This window comes from Salvelinus sp. IW2-2015, linkage group LG3, assembly GCF_002910315.2.
Source record: "Salvelinus sp. IW2-2015 linkage group LG3, ASM291031v2, whole genome shotgun sequence".
NCBI lineage: Eukaryota > Metazoa > Chordata > Actinopteri > Salmoniformes > Salmonidae > Salvelinus > Salvelinus sp. IW2-2015.
In genome coordinates, this window is record NC_036840.1 from 25,470,573 (window position 1) to 25,493,430 (window position 22,858).

The 22,858-nt window shown below is 42.7% G+C and overlaps 1 protein-coding gene across 1 annotated transcript; it reads right to left on the bottom strand.

The window, feature by feature from the left end:
- Positions 1–5,065: 5,065 nt before the first annotated feature.
- On the bottom strand, positions 5,066–10,591 carry LOC111953618 (uncharacterized). Its single transcript, XM_023973011.2, has 5 exons — positions 10,370–10,591; positions 9,394–9,561; positions 8,443–8,790; positions 8,237–8,281; positions 5,066–8,098 (listed from the first exon to the last, which is right to left on the bottom strand). Exons 2-5 carry the CDS (start codon positions 9,539–9,541, stop codon positions 7,992–7,994), a joined length of 648 nt encoding a protein of 215 aa, XP_023828779.1. The 5' UTR covers positions 9,542–9,561; positions 10,370–10,591; the 3' UTR covers positions 5,066–7,991.
- Positions 10,592–22,858: the final 12,267 nt, after the last annotated feature.

Sequence of the window (22,858 nt, forward strand, 5' to 3'; positions counted from 1 at the left end):
CTCCCCCCCCGCCTCAAATCACAACACGCATTTACACCTACATACTTACAAAAAAAGAGATTCAACTACAGATGCTTCACCAACTACACTGCCTGTTGGGTTGGTGGGGGGGGGGGGAGAAGAGAGAAGAGAGAGAAGACCCAGGGATGTTCACCTCAGGAGGTCTCACGCAACACTGAGCGCTCTTCCTCTCTGACTCATATTCTCCTGAAAACTTATTCTTAATAGGGGCGCTATTTTCACTTTGGGAAAAAATCGTGCCCAAATTAAACGGCCTCGTACTCTGTTCTAGATCATACAATAGCATATTATTATTACTATTGGATAGAAAACACTCTGAAGTTTCTACAACTGTTTGAATTATATCTGTGAGTAAAACAGAACTAATTTGGCAGCAAACTTCCAAACAGGAGAGTTAAAATTCTGAAAATGGGCTTTGTGTCAGGGCCTGCCTATTCAACTGGCTTATATTATGGATCTGTATGCACTTCATACGCCTTCCACTAGATGTCAACAGGAAGTAGAAGTTGAATGGGGTGTCTAGCTTGATGTGAGACCGAATGAGAGCTTTTGGAGTGACAGGTCCGCTCTTTTGTCAGTATTCAACTGCGCACCAGGGAACCTCACATTGTCTTCTGAAAAGCGTTAGGTATACACACGAAAATGCTCCGGCTCTGATTTTATTGATACATATGAGAAAAAACATCATAAAGTAGGATTTTCAACCGAGTTTGACCAGTTATTCGACGTTTATTGGACCTTTGGAATGTTTCGTTCCAGGCGCAAAATTTCTTGGACATGTGCCCTCCACATGGCTAGCCAAAGTTCCTAATTCGACAGAAGAAATTGCATTTCTAAAACAAAACAACGATTTATTCTGGAACTAGGACTCCTTGCACAACATTCTGATGGAAGATCATCAAAAGTAAAAGAATATTTATCGTAGTATTTTTGTGGTTTGTGTTGGCTCCAACAAGGCGGAGAATTTGGTGAGCGCATGTCTCACAATATTGCATGCTGTATGTTGTTACTAAAGTTCTTTTTTAAAATCTAATACAGAGGTTGCATTAAGAAACCAGTGTATCTTTCATTTGCCGTACAACATTATTTTTTTGTCAAGTTTATGATGAGTTCTTTGGTTAGATTACGTGACTGTCCAAAATATCTCCGGACAATTTGGTGCATCATGGCTACCATATTCACAATGTAAAACCAGGATTTCTACCTCTAAATATGCACATTTTCGAACAAAACATAAATGTATTGTATAACATGATGTTATAAGACTGTCATCTGATGAAGTGTTCAAAGGTTAGTGATACATTTTATCTCTATTTGTGGGTTTTGTGGAAAGCTACCTTTGCGGTGGAAACATGGTGAAATATGGCGTTGTTGTTTGGCTATTGGTGGTGAGCTAATATAATATATATTGTGTTTTCGCTGTAAAAACATTTAAAAATCGGAAATGATGGCTGGATCACAAGAAGTTTATCTTTCACTTGCTGTATTGGACTTGTGATTTCATGAAATTATATTATATGATATCCCTGTCGCGTTAGGCTAGCTATGCTAGTCAGCTTTTTTATGAGGAGGATCCCGGATCCGGAAGAGAGAAGCGTAGAGGTTAAAAGGTGACTAGTTGCTTCTCAGAATAGGGGGCTGTGATCAGTGCAAATAAAAACAGGAAATACTAAAAGGACGAATAATATCATGAGAATGCCAATTTTGATTGAACTCTTTATAAGTGACTAATACAATACAACGTCACCTGCTGGGTACTTTGCCCTTTAAGGCCACCTTATTATAAATAACCAAATCACTAATATACACAACAGAGATCTAAGTTAATCACTAACCTTGACCAACTTCATCAGATGACAGTCTTTATAACATCATGTTACACAATACATATATGTTTTGTTCGAAAATGTGCATATTTAGAGGTACAAATCGTGGTTTTACATTGTGAATACGTAGCCAAAATGCACGAAATTCTCCGGAGATATTTTGTACAGTCACCTAATTTAATCAAAAGAACTCATTCATAAACTTTACTAAAAAATACATGTTGTACAGCAAATGAAAGATACACTGGTTCTTAATGCAACCGCTCTGTTAATTTTTTTAAAATAACTTTAGTACGACATACAGCTTGCGTTATTGCGAGACAGCGCCCGCTAAAAGGCGGAGAATAGGACTAAACATTTTCCACAGAAATACGAAATAACATCATAAAATTGTTCTTACTTTTGTTGAGCTTCCATCAGAATCTTGTACAAGGAGTCCTAGGTCCAGAATAAATCGTTGTTTGGTTTTAGAATGTCCTCTTCTCCTGTCGAATTAGCAACCTTAGCTAGCCATGTGGCGCGAACATGCCCAAAATTCTCCTGACGCAAAGAAAGGAAAATTCCAAAACTCGCAATAAACTTGAATAAACTGATACAACTCGGTTGAAAAAAACTACTTTATGATGTTTTTATCACATCTATCAAATAAAATCAGAGCCGGAGATATCTACCGTGTATACCGAACGCTTTTCAGAAAGCCAATGTCGATGTCCTTCCGCCGCCTAGGTAGAGAAAGAATTGTGGTCACGTCATTCCAAAAAGCTCTTGTTCGACCTCAGATCAAGGTAGACACCCCATTCCACCTTTCACTGCCTGTTGACATCTAGTGGGAAGGCGTATGCAGTGCATGCAAATCCATAGAAATTAGGCAATTGAATAGGCAGGCCCTGGAACAGAGCATCGTTTTCAGATTCTTCACTTCCTGTCTGGAAGTTTGCTGCCAAATGAGTTCTGTTTTACTCACAGATATAATTCAAACAGTTTTAGAAACTTGAGAGTGTTTTCTATCCAATAGTAATAATAATATGCATATTGTACGATCTAGAATAGAGTACGAGGCAGTTTAATTTGGGCACGATTTTTTCCAAAGTGGAAACAGCGCCCCCATATTGACAAGAAGTTAAGAGAGGCCAGAAGAGGCAACTACTCCTCTGCGGCCATTAAACAGTTGTGTTTTGACTTCTAACGCTTCCTCTCTAACCACACCCTTACTAGTAGAGTATTTTGTTTAGACATCTAGCTAGCTAGTTAACCAATGAACCATTATGCCAACTCATAACGTTACTACCCTGCAGGAATCTACAGGTAGCTAAAGCTAACCAACTATTTAGGTTCAATGTTAGTTAGCTAGCTAACATAAGGCTATAACTAGCACTGCAAATGGCTCTGAGACATAAATAATATTACTACACAGATCATACACATAACGTTAGTTAGCGAGCCAGCCAGCTAACGTTAGCGAGCTAGCTAACAGTATGCTTTACCTTGCAATGAAAATGACTTTCTGACAAAATTAGAAACGTATAATATCTGGAAAAATAGCTAGCTAGACTCTCTTACCCGTATGCCTAGATGAACGCTTCTCCCTCTCTGTCACAGATGCCATGGTTGCCCTTAGTTTGAAGATGTAATCCAGAGACAGGTGCTTTATACAACAGCCTTCAGTGTAAGTTGACTGAGAACACTTTCAGTGTTCTGAGAACATTTACAGCAATGACCTGGGGAATAGTTACGGGGAGAGGAATGAGCCAATTGGAAGCTGGGGATGATTCATTGTCCATGGTTTGAGGGCCAGATTGGAAATTTAGCCAAGACACCAGGGTTAACACCCCTACTCTTACAATAAGTGCCATGGGATCTTTAGTGACCACAGAGAGTCAGGACACCCGTTTAACACCTCATCCAAAAGACTGCACCCTACACAGGGAAATGTCTCCAATCACTGCCCTGGGGAATTTGAATATTTTATTTTAGACCAGAGGAAAGAGTGCCCCCTACAGGCCCTCCAACACCACTTCTGGCTGCATCTGGTCTCCCATCCAAAGACCAACTAGAGCCAACCCTACTTAACTTCAGAGAAAAGACAGCAGTGGGATGCAGGGTGGTATGCTTCTGGTCCTAAATCATACCGTATTTGCAGGATAATTTCTTGGTTCTCTTTGAGAATGTCTTTGAGTCTACTGTATCATCAGTCCKGCTTCGAACAGTGACCTGTGAAGTTATATGAAATTCCTGAATAATCCCTATTGGTGTACCTTGACTCATATGTGTGAAAAGGTCCTCTATWGGTGTCAGCTAATGCCCCTTKTTTGCAGTTTGTACTTCATTGTCTAACTGACATTATAAGTGCATCAACAACAGTGAGACAGTGATGACCTGATATTATTAGTTATTGKCTCTGATCATGAGCTAAAATGGTTAGGGCTATACGACTATGGTTAAGGTTAGGGTTAGGGCTATGCTTAAMGTTAGGGATAGGGTTAGGGAGAATATGATTGGGCTCTGAGGTAGAGGGACCRTTGAGCAACACATCACTTCCTGTGGTRTGAGTGACAGGAAGGAGCAGCTCAGTGWWGAGTGAGACMTGCTGAGGTGAACATCACTGGGCTTCTCATAGACTAACACTGGGGGATGACATGGCCCTTATGTCCTATCTCTCTCTCTCGCCAGATTTCCAGTCTACCTGCCAACACATCAGTGAGGTTGGTAAAGCATTTGAGTGTACATGTGTGGGTGATTTTAGGGGGGATTGGCGATAAGGGGATGTGAGACAGAGACACTGACCAACTGTCATTTTCCATTGCGGTAGACTTAACATGCATCATTCTCTCTCTGCTAAAGACAAAAATACCTGCACCACAGGAAGACTGGCCTTCAGTTCTCAGCTCTCACCACACCTCTCAGTGCATCAAAACCACACACGTTCTTTTCACACCTCTCTTCATCTGTTCATCTGGATGAWAAACACTAGAGCAGACCCCTGCTGCGCAATTAGATGTTCAAGTATAAATACAAAAATACCAACAAGATAAAAGTATTTCCCATACTATAAAGCATTCAAAAAGACTACAAAGTACAGATACCTTGTAACTTGCCAACAACAACAAAAGTATCATTTATTTATACATTTGCCAACTCTTTTCCTTCATGAAAAACAACTTCAGTCATTCTCAATGTTCTCAGTGATATTTATTAATACTCAGTGCTTAAGTTGTAAATCGTGAGGTGCCGGGGCTCTGAAGTACAGGAACGGATAAAAGAAAAGTACCTTTGTAGTAAAGCAGTGCATGCATATCATCACATTTGCGCAGTGGCATAGAGCAAGTAGAAGTGCTTACAGAAGTTGCAAACATGGGAAGAATTTAGCCTTTTATTAACACATTCCATGCAATTCTATGTCATTTTATATGACTGGAGACTTTAGCAGAATCTTTTTTAATACCGCACAAGTGATTGAAATGACAGGCTACTTTGACACTGACAAACTGAGATCAATAATAACGACCTCGTCTTGAATCCATCAATAGCCTAGACCTAGGTGTGTGGAGACACGTATTGTATAATATGAGGAGGAAATTATAGTCTTAGAAAAGCTTTCCACTCTCACTGACTCACCCAATGACGCGCAGCTCACTGCTGGCAATAGCCTATACTCTCGTGCCAAAAGCATATTTCTCTTGTTCGCTCAATAGGCCAATTTGGAAGTTGATCAAATGTTTTGGTAGCCTAAAGTCAGATTAGAGTCTGCTCTTTTAAGCAGGAGCCATTTGCTTTCCAACCTGTGTTTTCCGGTAATTGTATAAAAAATATTGCAAAAGGCTTGTGCTGGCTGCATGCTGTTAATTGACTGATTTGCAGCGCCATCCCGGGCTATATGCGTTGTGATTGGTCTACATAAAAACAATCCACAGCTAGGCCATTAAAAAAAAAAAAAAAAGTCCTCTGTGGCTACATTATAGGCTGACCCCAGGAGTAGTATTCTGAATTATTTGATTTCTTTCTGAACAGACAGCAGTAATTATATAACATTGGCAAATTTATTTCAGTGAATCAGAGGTGCTGCAGCTCTTTCAGCACTCTTACCGCGGCTATGATTCTATAAGGAMATAAACGATGAAGTGCAATGCTGGAGACATGAGAGTTGCAGGCTCATGTCTATCAGAGCAGAGAGAGGGAGAGAGACCACAGAAAGTGAATCTCATTCTAGCTCTGCGAGAGATACAGCCACGCTTCTCTGTCTCACCACAACAACGGTCATGTGTTGGTCTCAAACATAGGTATAATGCAGTAACCATAAACTCGGGCGACCTAACACTAATTCATTGTTCGAATATATTCTTAGAATATCAGGCGCGGGCTGAAAATCTACGTTTTCACATAAAACCATTTTTAGAGGACAGGAGAATTAATGAGACGACAACATAAAATGTTTCTCATGTAGAGGGACCGGACGCAGCCAAATAGGTTCTGGAGTGAAATGGTCCACAACTGAGAGGTGTTTAATTTGAGCCGGATCCTGCCAGAAAAGGATCCGGTTCAAATTAAACATTGCTTATTCAACAGGTGCATACATATGCAGTGGCATCAGCTCAGCTAAACTTAGGGTATGACAAAGTGGGGTGGGGGGATTTTTTTTTCTACACCATTTATAAAAACTTTATTATACTATTTGGAGAACAGCAAAAACAAAAGCAAATAGCCCAAGGCATTAATTATCACTGCAAATGATCAATGATAAATTGATGTTTACTGATCATGAAAAACATGTAGTTACTTGCTGTATAACTCTGATGATAGAGCTAAATGTGCACAATTGTTTTGCATAGAATAATCAAATATTTGTACGTCTGACCATGCTCTTCAAGAGGTGATATTACAACCAAATAATTAACATTTATAATACAATCCCTTGAAAACGGCATGCAGTTGTCATTGGTTTTAGTGGAGCTGTGGGCCTCCTTGCCACCCAGCAGGTAAATCGAACACTGTACACCTTATGATGTTTTATTGAAAGCAACCTGTACAATGTCAAACACTATAGTATATACTCAATCTCATCATAAATTGACTTATTTACTTGTGGATCGGCACATACAGCGCAATGTGAAATAGATGCATAATGCACGCTATCAAGTCACAACAAGTTCGACATCCATAGTTTGGGGAAGATATATTTTCACCATAAAATTTCACTTTTATAATAAAGGATTTCATGCATCTAGAATCACATTTCTCAATCCCTCTTACAAAGCAGACAGTTCTGAACAATGCAAGCCTGAGGGCCTAGGCCTAATGAGAAATGTTTCTTCTCCATTCAATGCACAGGAAAAGTGTGGGCTTATATAAACATATTTCATGCAATTCTACTACATTTTGTATGACTGGAGACATAAGCTACATCTTTTTTAATACAAAACAAATTAGTAGCCTACTCTGCTGACACTGACAACTACTTTTCGCTCAATTGGTAGAGACAGATTACTCTTTTTAATGTGTTCTCTTTTCAGCAATAGCCATTCTCTTTCTGAAATATGTATTTCTTACGATTGTATTTTGAAATAATGCGATAGGCCTAGGCTTATTTAACAGCTTTTCACTGACTACCACGACTCAGCAATAAGCAATTCGGTAGGCTGTTTGTCTTGCCACGTGCACTGCTCAAATTGCACGCTTAAAACAATCCACAGACCATTTTTTAAATAAGATGATACTCTGTGGCCAAATCATGCTCTCTGGTGTTGTATTTTGAATGATTTTATTTATTTCTGTGTAAGCACGAGTATTTATATAGATAATTAGCTAAATGCGACATCAAAATCAAAGCAATCGGCGCACTTCCTAAAAGGCTGACCAGCAAATCAAACTGTTTGGCACTGTCTCTGTTTTCTTAAAGTGAGAGAAATGTGCACAGGCTGGCAGATTCTCCCCTAGCGATGCTCCGATGCTCCGGATGGTCCTAAAACCAGCCAGACAATATGCTAAACATCTGTGTTGTATTTGAATCAGGATTAGAATGATTTTAGTCTACTTTTTTGTAGCCTACTTTACATGTTTAACTGCGATACCCAACAGACAGCCGTGTACGTTGGGATTTGGTGAAGCAAGTAACTACATATACTATACTGACATTGGCCTTAGCTTTATCTATTTCCTGGTGGTGTAGATGATGATGAAGATGGTCAGACAGCAGAGGAGAACTCCTGTTCTTATGATGGAGAGAAGGACCAGGATTCTCATCTGTAGATCAGCAACTGAAATAGCAAGTATTCTCTGGCTAGGTTACTATACGATGCTGTTGCACTTTATTTCTATTCTGTGGTACTTTCATGGTACATCATATTAATTCATTTACGAAAGATTGTCACTTAAAATAGCAGAAAAAAACATACCTTCTTCACAGTGCTCTCTAAGGTCCTTTTCAGAATCTTTGTGACCTTTTGGACGATTAGGAGAGACAAATATTCCCGCTGTTATTCCCACCGTAGTACGATAGATAGTATTATTTTTCCAACATTTTCTCAATAATATCTCTGAAAGCTCAAATACATGTTAGTGCAATTTGGCGTCATAGCAGAAAAGTTGTTGAAAAGATTACCTTGGACCTTCAGGACAGTCGCATTGGTGAAGATGATGAATTTATCAAACATTCCACAGCAGTACAGACCAGAATCAGCTACATCCACCTCTGTGATTTTGAGGAAGATTATTCTATGTCTGATGAACAKTTCCATATGGCTGGGCTGAAAACCATTGTGATGCGTGACATACGGCTCAGAGCTGTACATAGACGTGATGCATAGGGGCGACTCTGAGCCGTTGACTTGCTTGAACCAGCCAACGTGTCCTGGAGCTCCAGAGACATTAGTGCACTGCAAAGTGACATTATCTCCAGGATGGGCTACCACTGAGGGAGGAGGAGAGGCAGACACAACAGGGGTCAGACCTGAAAGAGAGAAGACAAAGGTTTAGAAACATTTCCAAACATATAACTTTTTGTTCACTCATGCACTACTATACCTAAACCTAGTCTTAACTATGAATCACAAACTAGTAATGACTTAGATCACTTACACAAGCTGTAGATGACAAGAGCTGATAAATATCTGCTTGTCATTCTGTGTTTAGAGCTACACTGCCAGACCATGAAGGAAGGACTACATCTTTAGATGAATGTAATTTGTGATTAGGGGCGGGACATGGTGTGAGACCCATAGCTGCATACAATGGCCAGAGATCATTTTTTTCATACCACTCCACGGATTTTCCACTTAAACATTTGGTTTGAGAGAGAGAATGATAAGATATTAGTTATAGACTTTAGTATATCATCAGAGGTTAAAAGTTGCGGTTGGTAAATGATCAATTCAGAATAAAAACAGGAAGAAAAAAATTACATGAAATACATTATACAAGCCATCTTATTAATGCAGTATATTTTCCTCTTTTATGGACACATCGTCGAACATTACTGTGAAACATAAATAACAGTAAATTAATTAGTATCTATTAATATGCATGTCAGATGCAAATACAAGTATTTCTATACCTCTAGGTCCTTTGTTACTTTCCTTGCATATTCCCCATGACAGTAGAATGATCACAATCACAACCAGTGGCCCAGCCAGAGACCGGACTTGAACCCGATCGAACATCTCTAGAGAGACCTGTAAATAGCTGTGCACGACGCTCCCCATCCAACAGAGCTTGAGAGGATCTGCAGAGAAGAATGGGAGAAACTTGCCAAATACAGGTCTGCCAAGCTTGCAGCATCATACCCAAGAAGACTCGAGGCTGTAATCGCTGCCAATGGTGCTTCAACAAAGTACTGAGTAAAGAGTCTGAATACTTATGTAAATAAAATAAAAACAATACAAAAATTGCAACAATTTCTAAAATCGTGTTTCATTATGGGGTAGTGTGTAGATTGATGAGGAAAAAAACTAATTTAACCAATTTCAGAATACGGCTGTAAAGTAACAATTGTGGAAAAAGCAAACTTTCCAAATGTACTGTCTTCACCTGAAGAAAACAAAAAACACACCCATTGAGCCTATGAACGCAGAGCCCGCACACAGAAGCCCAGCCTTCCTGGCTATAACACCAGGGCTCACTTTAATTTCTTCAATTCAGTACCATTCTTGAGCAAGCTCAAACACCCTGATGGCACGGGGTCAAAATATGTTATACCTCATTCTCTCCTTCAGAGAACAGCTATTATATTCATAACAGTACGTTCCTTTTCAGTCAGTCACTCGGTAAAACATACTATGGGGACACACAATCCCGGCCCAAGCCGGCTCAGACAGTTCCAAACTCAGAGGCACACAGCAGCCCAAGCACACAGAGGTCCCACAGACTTCAAAAGTGTGCTTAAAATACTTACCCAAGAAGCCTGAACTGTCAAAGCCACATACAGGGAACCAGTACCTGCTGCAACTTTGCTGTGGGCACTGAAACGCTGCAGCCCAAGTCCATAGACACCACAATTACAAGAAACTGGCCACACAGAGCACAATACTTACCTTGCGAGCCTGAAAAATTTGAACTTGTAAAAGGAACCGCAAATCGACAACAACAGAACAGCTTCTGTAACTAGGCAAAGCTGTCACGATCGTCTTTGGGTGAGAGAGAGGACCAAGGCGCAGCGTGTGAAAAATACATCTTCTCTTTATTTAGAAGAAAACAAAACAAAAACAAAATGATGAACGTGAAGCTATAAATGACTAAGTGCAAACATGCAACATAGACACAGACATAGACAATTACCCACAAACACCTACAGCTGCCTTAAATATGGCTCCCAATCAGAGACAACAATAAACAGCTGTCTCTGATTGAGAACCAAATCAGGCAACCATAGACTTTCCTAAACACCTACACTGAACACTACCCCATACATACTAAAAACCCCTTAAACAATACACACACCCTAAACTAGACAAAACACACAAAGACAACCCACCCCAACTCACGCCCTGACCAACTAAATAAATAAAAGAAAAAGGAACAATAGGTCAGGAACGTGACAAAAGCGCACATGAACGCTGCATAGACTCAAACAGAGTCGACGAACCACGGCACCCCGAGGCTCAAATTCATAGGAAAACCGTCGGTACCCTAGAATCTGTGTACTCGCATGCTGCCATGGCAGCCCAAGGCTCAAACCCACAGGGAACTGTGGTAATACGGACATAATGCTGACTAATTTCAGCCATGACTATTTCCATAGTGTAACGGGCTTCCTCCTTCTCCTCATCCGAAGAGGAGGAGTAGGGATTTGAGGACCAAAATGCAGCGTTGGAGTTAGACATAATATTTATTTACAAGAAMCAGACGAAGACGGAAAACTCTTGAACAAATTACAAAACAACAAACGAAGTAGACAGACCTGGACTACGAACTTACACGTAACGAAGAACGAACGAACAAGTACTGACTACAAACAAAACGAACTCACGATACAGTCCCGTATGGTGCAACAAACACWGACACAGGAAACAACCACCCACAACAATCAAAGTGAAAACACCTACCTTAATATGGCTCTCAATCAGAGGAAATGAAAACCACCTGCCTCTAATTGAGAGCCATATCAGGTCACCCTTAAACCAACACAGAAACACATAACATAGACTACCCACCCAAACTCACGCCCTGACCGTCAAACACATACAAAACAACAGAAAACAGGTCAGGAACGTGACAGAACCCCCCCCCTCAAGGTGCGAACTCCGGGCGCACCCCTAAAACTCAAGGGGAGGGTCTGGGTGGGCGTCTGACCACGGTGGTGGCTCAGGCTCTGGGCGAGGTCCCCACCCCACCATAGTCAAACCCAGCTTCCGTATTCCCCTCTGAATGACCACCCTCCTACTCCACCCACTTAATTTAAAGGGTACCGTCGATATAAGGGGCAGCACCGGGATAAGGTAGCTCAAGACAGAGAGGTAGGTCAGGATAGAGAGGTAGGTCAGGATAGAGAGGTAGCTCAGGATAGAGGGGCAACTCCGGACTGAAGGGCAGCTCCGGACAGAGAGACAGCTCTGGACTGAGGGGCAGTTCTGGATGGCTGGCTCTGGCGGATCCTGGCTGGACGGCTCTGGCGGATCCTGGCTGGACGGCTCTGGCGGATCCTGGCTGGACGGCTCTGGCGGATCCTGGCTGGACAGCTCATGGCTGGCTGACGGATCTGGCTGCTCATGGCTGGCTGACGGATTTGGCTGTTTGCTGGCTTGACGGATCTGGCGCTGGCTCGCGTATGGCTGGCTGGCGGATCTGGGCAGATCCTGTCTGGTTGGCGCTCTGCAGATCCTGTCTGGTTGCGGCTCTGGCAGATCCTGTCTGTTGGCGGCTCTGGCAGATCCTGTCTGGTTGTGCTCTGGCAGATCCTGCTGACAATGGCTCTAGCGGCTCCTGACTGACTAACGGCTCTGACGGCTCGGGACAGACGGGCGGCTCTAATGGCTCGGGACAGACGGATGGCTCAGACGGCACTGGGCAGACGGATGGCTCAGATGGCGCTGGGGAGACGGATGGCTCAGATGGCGCTGGGAGACGGATGGCTCAGATGGCGCTGGGACACGATGGCTCAGATGGCACTGGGCAGACGGATGGCTCAGATGGCACTGGGCAGACGGATGGCTCTGGCCGGATGAGGCGCACTGTAGACCTGGTGCGTGGTGCCGGAACTGGAAGCACCGGACTGGAGACACGCACTTCAAGGCTAGTGCGGGGAGCAGGGACAGGGCACACTGACCTCTCGAAATGCACTATAGGCCTGGTGCGTGGTACCGGAACTGGAGGTACCGGGCTGAGGGCACGCACCTCAGGGCGAGTGCGGGGAGAAGGAACAGTGCGTACAGGGCTCTGGAGACGCACAGGTGGCTTAGTGCGTGGTGCCGGAACTGGAGGCACTGGGCTGGAGACACGCACCATAGGGMGAGTGCGTGGAGGAGGAACAGGGCTCTGGAAACGCACTGGAAGCCTGGTGCGTGGTGTAGGCACTGGTGGTACTAGGCTGGGGCAGGAAGGTGGCGCCGGAAATACCGGACCGTGCAGGCGTACTGGCTCCCTTGAGCATTGAGCCTGCCCAACCTTACCTGGTTGAATACTCCCCGTCGCCCGACCAGTGCGGGGAGGAAGAATAACCCGCACCGGGCTATGTAGGCGAACCGGGGACACCATGCGTAAGGCTGGTGCCATGTAAGCCGGCCCGAGGAGGCGTACTGGTGGCCAGATATGTAGGGCCGGCTTCATGACATCCGGCTCAACACTCAATCTAGCCCTACCAGTGCGGGGAGGTGGAATAACCCGCACCGGGCTATGCACACGTACAGGAGACACCGTGCGCTCTACTGCGTAACACGGTGTCTGCCCGTACTCCCGCTCTCCACGGTTAGCCTGAGAAGTGGGCGCAGTTTTCCCAGCTGGAAAGTCGTATTCCACAAGTTCTCACCATTAACGCAGCAAGAAAGTACAGCTACTTCCTCCTTTTGCTTGTCCTCAGAATGGGACTGCATGGACTCCATAGCTGAGCCAAACACTAGTTTGGCGAAATTGTCTCGCTCAAGACACATTCTCTCCGCTCCGGTAGGCTATTTGTGACCAAGTCAACCAGAGATGACACTGGTCCACCGGAACCAGCCGTGCTCTATTTGGGAGCGACGACTAGGATTAGCCTCCGAGACCAGGCATGCAAGCTAGCTGCGGCCCTATAAAACAGTTCCACATTCATGCAACTTGGCTGAATGAGTTATTCCAGGTCAAAAACCGGAAAAAGAGTCAAGCGATGCTTTACCGCAGTCATCACAGGTGCAAAAATTTTCTCCAACCTGGACACCCCGTTGCAAAGGAGAGGAGAGCCATACTGCCGAAACAGCGCCGGTCGATGGCCATTGCCTGGCTGGGGTGCCGATCGGGGAATTGAACCCCAGTCCCCTGCATTACAGGCGGGGACCACAAACCCTCCTCTCCCTGTCTTCGGCAGCCCTGAGGCCACTGTAACACAGTTACAGGCAAACAGGACATCACTTGTGAGTATCTTCCATTTTCAATGTGAAATCACATCCCCTCGGGCACGGTCGGAGTTTCAAACCCGTCTGGTTAGCCTTTTTGAACTTGCTCGTACCACTGGCCATCTTACTCAAGCTGAGAAGAAGTGGTAGGCTTTTAGAAAATACCAATCCTCCCCAAGCAAGGAAGCATAAGCTTAACAAGCAGAGTAAAAAGTAGTTTGCTTTTAGCAAACACAAAAACTGATACTCAAACCCAAACTCGCAACAAGGGGTAATAGAATTCTCTCCCCACTAACATATATCTAAGTTAGAGACGAATTTAGTAGTCTTCATGTGCTTGAAATATTTGTAAATTTGAATGACATGAAGAATTTAGGAAATGAATGTGAGCCCTGTTGTCATAGCCAGGAAGGCGGGCCTTCTGAGGGTGGGCTTTGCATTCATTGGCCCAATGGGGGTTTTAAGTTTTCTTCAGGTGAATATGATTGGTAATTAACGCAACATAGTGTGTTATACAGAGTGACCGACTGAAAGGGAAGTGTCCCTGTTCTTCTCTGCAGCAAACCAAGGGTTGTTGTCAAACTCCCCATAGAATTCTGGACTTCCAGAGTGAGCATAAACAGTTACACTGGAGCTTGTCCCATTGTCAGTTTGAACCCGTTGTAGTAGTTTCCATCTACCCCTGACATGAGGCATTGCAAATGTTCTGTATCTCCTTGGGTGAATGATGATCGTAGTCAGATAACAGCCTTAAAAAAAAAATACAAACAAATGTAAAATACTTGAATATCTTTAAATGTTTTTATTTCATCTCATCTCTATACCTTTTCCAGGCAAAGTTCTGTCAGCAATTTTACAGTTGGTTTTTATACTTATGTATTCCTGAAACCTACCTACACACAACAACAAAAAATATATGTCATTGTATAATTACATCTTTGATGATAAGATCTCCTCATGCGTAGACTAGTCGTCCTGTGTGTCAGATGAGAGTGAGAGAGTCAGGAGGCTATGGGCGTCTTGAATACAGAACTGGAGTGAGGGTCCACAGGCCTGACTGGCTGCTGAGACATCAGTGAACAGACGGAACAGCACAGCCATACCGTCCCCTCTGACCTTTGTCTGTCCTCATGCTACAAGAGAACAGTTTCAGGTTTCTTCAGAAAGCTTAGCATTGGTAATGATTGAGAGATAAGAGCACTATATGTACCATATGGATATAATGTATACCTCTCATTTCTCAATTTTTATGGGGCCAGTTACCCCGTAGTAAGACGACGGGGCGAGTTGCCCCCAACACACTAATCCAACATGCTAATCCAACATATTACTTTACTCAAAGATTGTCTACATTTTATATCTAAACAAATTGATTATATACTTCTTGTATATTTAAGAAACAATTATAGATCTAACTTCATTGGAATATATCTAGAACTTTTTCAAAATTTCAACTTACCACAAAATCGTTTTGTTGAAATATCTCCAAAAGTTGTGATGACACAGAGGACATCTTTTGTTGAGCAAGAGCAGTGGCAGCCAAGGTAAAAAAATAAATATTTTGGTGACATTTGTGGTCTTAATGCGAATTACGGGTGGGGGGGGCAGTTACCCCGGGGGGCTTGTTACACCCTAGTACCCTATTAATTCCACCAATTCTGTTGAAAAACCTTTATTAAACGGAACAAAACGGGGATAAACATACCTGAATTTGTCCAGTAGAAACTCTGTTGGATTGGATAATTAATGATTACACCCTAGATCAGCTGGATGCAGGGAAGATTGTGCAAGGCGGTATTGAATGTGTCAATGTCTATCACCTTGAATACTCAGATTTCTCTCGACCTGTGCACCTACGTTGCACACTTTCATTCATAGGACGATGGGTATACGGAAAATTTGAGTATCATGTAGTAGCCTAAACCTATCGATGTTACAATGACCTGGGTGAATGGAATATGAATGAGAGTCATCCAATGAGCTGAAATAGAAATAAGGCCATGCTCATAGAAAAAATAATCATYGTCCCTCATCTTAAACGGATCAGACCGCCACTGKTATCTAGAGTGTAASTTTTACTGGTACTGAAWAAAACATTTCAWTTTATTTAATTAAATATTKATTTATTTATTGAAAGTCTGAACAGAAATATAGAACATTATTACAAGCGAATCTGCATCATCAACATTGCAAAAGGCCTTTTGAGTTTACATTATGTCACCTAAGCTGATGAGCACTGAAACATTTGAACAGACAGGAAACCACATTTGTGTTTRTAACAGCTGAAATATTGAGAAACTGAATTATTGAATGTATCTTTTTCCTGACTAGGTAGGTGATGAAGATTATTGTCAGACAGCATAGGAGATTTTCAGTTCTTGTGATGGAGAGGACGACAAGGATCCTCATATCTGCTTCAGTCGCCACTTGAAAGAAATAAACCTTTTATATTTGTCATTATATATAATATAGTATTGGCTAAGACAGTGTAATAACTAATAGGCTGAACACACTGCTTGCGTCGCACGCGCAAGTGTTGCAAAATACATTTAGGAATCTATGTTATTCAATTATTGCACCCACACTGCTCGCGCGCGTCAACGAGCGTCTGCGTTGCCAAGCGCTAAAATAGAAGTCATTCCTATTTCTGACGCAGATTGTGCTGTAAGTCCTGCCTCTCCCATCTCCTCATTGGTTTATAGAAGCAGGTACCCACGTGCCATCTCCTCATTGGTTATACCCACGTGGGCGATTGAAAGACGAACTGTTTTGCCGGTTGTCGTGGTAATACTACGAAAGTGTAGATGCCAATCACCATATAAGTTCAAAGATGAAAAGGTCTGGAAGGGGGAGAGATGACTAGAAACGAATCGGTTGACCGTTTTATGTGTGGATTAATTGTCGGAGTAGAGGACCTTGTGCATTTCAGGTAAAATAACAACCTAATGTTTATATCCCAGGACAAATTAGCTAGCAAGTGCAAGCTAACTAGCTAAATTGCCAWAMATKTTTAATGCTTTTTGACCTGTCCCCAAATTAATGTCATTGGTTCAGAGTTTGKTTTGATATTTTAACCTGMGTGTCRTGATCGCGWTTGGTGTAGGGTSACAAAATACATTTCTCCTAACAGTATATCCCCACATGAGGCCACAGCAATCAGTCAATCAAATGTATTTATAAAGCCCTTTTTACATCAGCCAATGTCACAAAGTGCTATACAGAAGCCCAGCCTAAAACCCCAAACAGCAAGCAATGCAGATGTAGAAGCACTGTGGCTAGGAATAACTCCCTAGAAAGGCAGGAACCTAGGAAGAAACCTAGAGAGGAACCCGGCTCTGAGGGGTGGCCAGTCCTCTTCTGGCTGTGCCGGGTTGAGATTATAACAGTACATGGCCAAGATGTTAAAACGTTCAGAGATGATTAGTGGGGTCAAGGGTGAGCTCGGCTGCTAATCATGCTAATGACGCTAGCAATGCTAACAATGCAGTTAGGCAAGCTAAATAGTGTATTTACCATGTGGAGTTAGGATGCTAATCATGCTAACTATGCTAGCATGCTAACAAGGAATAAAACCAGCAACTGGAAGCGATGAACTGCGCCGACTACAAAACACAACCGCTATCTTAGGTCAAATAGTATCCTATGCTATGGGGACACCAAATGGAAAGACTCAAACTCTAAGAGCATGAGATGTCATGAGAAACTAACAGAACAACACTAACAACATACACAGCACAAGTGAGCCTGCAGTGAGGTTTGCAGGGTCTAGCAAAAATGTATAGCCCAATTACCTCTGAAAACCCGCACACAATTTCTGAAAACTAGCCCCAAAAAKGTTTTGGCAGCAAGAGAGGAGTTGACACATTTATCCAATAAACCATTTTCCATAATGTTATCGAGCAAATTAAGAAGGAATATCAATGAAACTCTTGCGAGTTTAAGAATATGTTGCAAGAGAAAAGATAAATTGCCCTTATTAAAGTCTACAGATAATTTTCCATTAATGGATGTCGATTTAACTTGTTTTGACTGCTATGATTAAGCAATAAGGCCCGAGGAGCGGAGGTGTGGTATATGGCTCATATGCCATTGCTAAGGGCTCTTCTTAGGACATAGCCCTTAGCCGTGGTATATTGGCCATATACCACAAAGAACAGCCCTTAGCCGTGATATATTGGCCATATACCACAAACCCCTAAGGTGCCTTATTGCTATTATAAACTGGTTACAAACTTAATTTGAGTAGTAAAATGTATTTTTTTGTCATTCCTGTGGTACATGATATACCATGGCCTTCAACCAATCAGCATTCAGGGCTCAAACCATCCAGTTTAATATTGTAAATTAATCCCTTTTGCTCATGTGCGTAACTATAGATAAATCCGACAGGAGAGTTTGAGTGATGAAAGTTGGATAAAGGATCTCGAAATCTCTGTGCRAGAAACACTAGGAAGAAAAAATGTATGCTATGATATTTTCTGGCAACTGTGCCGTTATTATGTGACAGATGTTAAGCTGACAAACCGTTATTTAGGTTTACATTTTTTTTATTTAACCTTTAATTAACTAGGCAAGTCAGTTAAGAACAAATTCTTATTGACAATGACGGCCTACCAAAAGGCAAAAGGCCTCCTGCGGAGACCGGGGGCCTGGGATTAAAAAATATAAAAAATAAAAAATAAAAATATGGTACAAAACACACATCACAACAAGAGAGACAACACAACACTACATAAAGAGAGACCTAAGACAACAACATAGCAAGGCAGAAACACATGACAACACAGCATGGTAGCAACATAACATAACAACAACATAGTAGCATCACAACATGGTAGCAGCACAAAACATGGTACAAACATTATTGGGCACAGWCAACAGCACAAAGGTCAAGAAGGTAGAGACAATAATCACAGCCACAACTGTCAGTAAGAGTGTCCATGATTGAGTCTTTGAATGAAGAGATTGAGATAAAATTGTCCAGTTTGAGTGTTTGTTGCAGCTCGTTCCAGTCGCTAGCGACCCACTGCAGCGAACTGAAAAGATGAGCAACCCAGGGATGTGTGTGCTTTGGGGACCTTTAACATAATGTGACTGGCAGAACGGTGTTGTATGTGGAGGATGAGAGTTGCAGTAGGTATCTCAGATAGAAGGGAGTGAGGCCTAAGAGGGTTTTATAAATAAGCATCAACCAGTGGGTCTTGCGACAGGTATACAGAGATGACTAGTTTACAGAGGAGTATAGAGTGCAGTGATGTGTCCTATAAGGAGACAAATCTGATGGCCGAATGGTAAAGAACGTCTAGCYGYTCGAGAGYACACYTACCTGCCGATCTATAAATTATGTCCGTAATCTTACATGGGTAGGATTGTCATCTGAATCAGAGTTAGTTTGGCAGCTGGGGTGAAAGAGGAGCGATTACGATAGAGGAAACCAAGTCTAGATTTAACTTTAGCCTGCAGCTTTATGTGCTGAGAGAAGGACAGTGCACCATCTAGCCATACTCCCAAGTACTTGTATGAGGTGACTACCTCAAGCTCTAAACCGTCAGAGGTAGTTATTTATTGCCTATTTGTAAGATTGACTTGTTATTTCAACAGGCAAAGGTTACTGACTAAAATCTGGTTTTTAATTGCAATTCAACTTTGCGATGGTTTGCTGAGCTAGATACAGGTAGCTTACAGCCCCTCATAGGCCAATATGCCAACATCTCATTTCAAGGAAAAGACTACAATGAAACTGACATTAAATGTGGAGAATGATATATTTTTGATAGGTCTGTGACCATGATCACAATTAATAACTTGCAATTTAATTAACTAAACATGGCCTTTATTTATAATTGCATAATTACACAATGCTACAAGAACAAACTGAGTTATAGGTTATTTATTAAATCTGTTTGCCAGCACCAGGTAGGCTACACAAGTGGCACAAATTGATTTGCAATGATTTGTTTTATTGTATCAACTGGTAGGCTACAGTAGCATACAATGACATATAAATTAATAGCCTACTTGATGGCTAACAGATGCAAATGTAGCCTATCACTCTCCACATTTAATGTAATTTTCATTTTGGACTTTTTCCCATAACACAAGCATGCGAGGGAGTTCCATAACTTCCACTCGGCCAGCGCTCCAGACCCTAGATCTGAGCATGAGTAAAACCCTTCGCTTGATGATGACCTATCTAAATCGCCACAGAGCAGCACGCGACCACATCATGACCTACTTACAACTGGTAAACAGTTGTAAGTAGGTCATGATGTGGTCGCGTGCTGCTCTGTCTCAGTGCCTCAGCTGCCTCTACTCAAATCAAATCAACGTTTATTTGTCATGTGTGCCGAATACAACAGGTGTAGACCAGTGAAATGCTTATTTACAGGCTCTAACCAACAGTGCAAAAAGGTATTAGGTGAACAATAAAGAAATAAAAACAACAGTAAAAAGACAGTGAAAAATAACAGTAGCGAGGCTATATACAGTAGCGAGGCTATAACAGTAGCGAGGCTATATACAGGCACCGGTTAGTCGGGCTGATTGAGGTAGTATGTACATATAGATATGGATAAAGGGACTATGCATATATGATAAACAGAGAGTAGCAGTAGCGTAAAAGAGGGGTTGGCGGGTGGTGGGTGGCGGGACACAATGCAGATAGCCCGGTTAGCCAAAGTGCAGGCCAATTGAGGTAGTATGTACATGAATGTATAGTTAAAGTGACTATGCATAAATTATAAACAGAGAGTAGCAGCGTAAAAGAGGGGTTGGGGGGGCACACAATGCAAATAGTCTGGGTAGCCATTTGATTACCTGTTCAGGAGTCTTATGGCTTGGGGGTAAAAACTGTTGAGAATCCTTTTCGTCCTAGACTTGGCACTCCGGTACCGCTTGCCATGCAGTAGTAGCGAGAACAGTCTATGACTGGGATGGCTGGGGTCTTTGACAATTTTTAGGGCCTTCCTCTGACACCGCCTGGAGTAGAGGTCCTGGATGGCAGGCAGCTTAGCCCCAGTGAATTGCTGGGCCGTAAGTACTACCCTCTGTAGTGACTTGTGGTCGGAGGCCGAGCAATTGCCGTACCAGGCAGTGATGCAACCAGTCAGGATGTTGTCGATGTTGCAGCTGTAGAACCTTTTGAGGATCTGAGGACCCATGCCAAATCTTTTTTAGTTTCCTGAGGGGGAGTAGGCTTTGTCGTGCCCTCTTCACAACTGTCTTGGTGTGTTTGGACCATTCTAGTTTGTTGGGGATGTGGACACCAAGGAAATTGAAGCTCTCAACCTGCTCCACTACAGCCCCGTCGATGAGAATGATGCGGTGCTCGGTCCTCCTTTTCCTGTAGTCCACAATCATCTCCTTAGTCTTGGTTATGTTGAGGGATAGGCCCTACCCGGCCAGGTCTCTGACCTCCTCCCTATAGGCTGTCTCGTCGTTGTCGGTGATCAGGCCTACCACTGTTGTGTCGTCTGCAAACTAAATGATGGTGTTGGAGTTGTGCCCGGCCATGCAGTCGTGGGTGAACAGGGAGTACAGGAGGGGACTGAGCATGCACCCCTGAGGGGCTCCAGTGTTGAGGATCAGCGTGGCAGATGTGTTGCTACCTACCCTCACCACCTGGGGGCAGCCTGTCAGGAAGTCCAGGATCCAGTTGCAGAGGTAGGTGTTTAGTCCCAGTCCCAGTGATGAACTTTGAGGGTACTATGGTGTTGAACGCTGAGCTGTAGTCAATGAATAGCATTCTCACATAGGTGTTCCTTTTGTCCAGGTGGGAAAGGGCAGTGTGGAGTGCAATAGAGATTGCATCATCTGTGGATCTGTTTGGGCGGTATGCAAATTGGAGTGGGTCTAGGGTTTCTGGGATAATGGTGTTGATGTGAGACATTTTTTTCATGGCTACGGATGGCTGCAGCACTCTCTCAACCAGTGCTCTCAATGCAACACACACCCCTCTGTCCTCTCCACCCTTCACTCACTCACTCACTCACTCACTCACTCACTCACTCACTCACTCACTCACTCACTCACTCACTCACTCACTCACTCACTCACTCACTCACTCACTCACTCACTCACTCACTCACTCACTCACTCACTCACTCACTCACTAACAGCCTGCTCACTGCCTGATAGTCAGCAGCAGCAGGTCAAAGAGAAATATATATACACTTCCATTCAAAAGTTTGCGGTCACTTAGAAATGTCCTTGTTTTTGAAAGAAAATCAAATGTTTTGTCCATTAAAATAACATCAAATTGATTAGAAATACAGTGTAGACATTGTTAATGTTGTAAATGACTATTGTAGCTGGAAATGGCTGATTTTTAATCAAACATCTATAAGAGGCGAACAGAGACCCATTATCAGCAACTATCACTCCTGTGTTCCAATGGCACGTTGTGTTAGCTAATCCAAGTTTAGCATTTTAAAAGGCTAATTGATCATTAGAAAACCCTTTTGCAATTATGTTAGCACGGCTGAAAACTGTTGTCTTGATTAAAGAAGCAATAAAACTGGCCTTCTTTAGACTAGTTGAGTATCTGGAGCATCAGCATTTGTGGGTTTGATTACAGGTTCAAAATGGCCAGAAACAAAGAACTTTCTGTCTATTCTTGTTCTGAGAAATGAAGGCTATTCCATGTGAGAAATTAGTAAGAAACTGAAGATCTGGTACAACGCTGTGTACTACTCCCTTCACAGAGTAATTTGTTTTTCTTCTTCTGGATTTTGAATCTGTTTTTATTGCTAGCTTGAGGTACTTGAGGTGGCATAGAGTTCCATGCAGTCATGGATCTATTTAAAACTCTGTTCTGGACCTGGGGACTGTGAAGAGACCTCTAGCTGCATGTCTTGTATTTAATACCGATGAGTATCCAAACTGTCTGCCAACTGCTTGAGCAGACAGTTCGGTACCTTCAACACATCAACAACTCGCACAAAGACCAATAGTGATGCAGTCAAACTCTCATCAACTTTGAGCCAGGGGAGATTGACATGC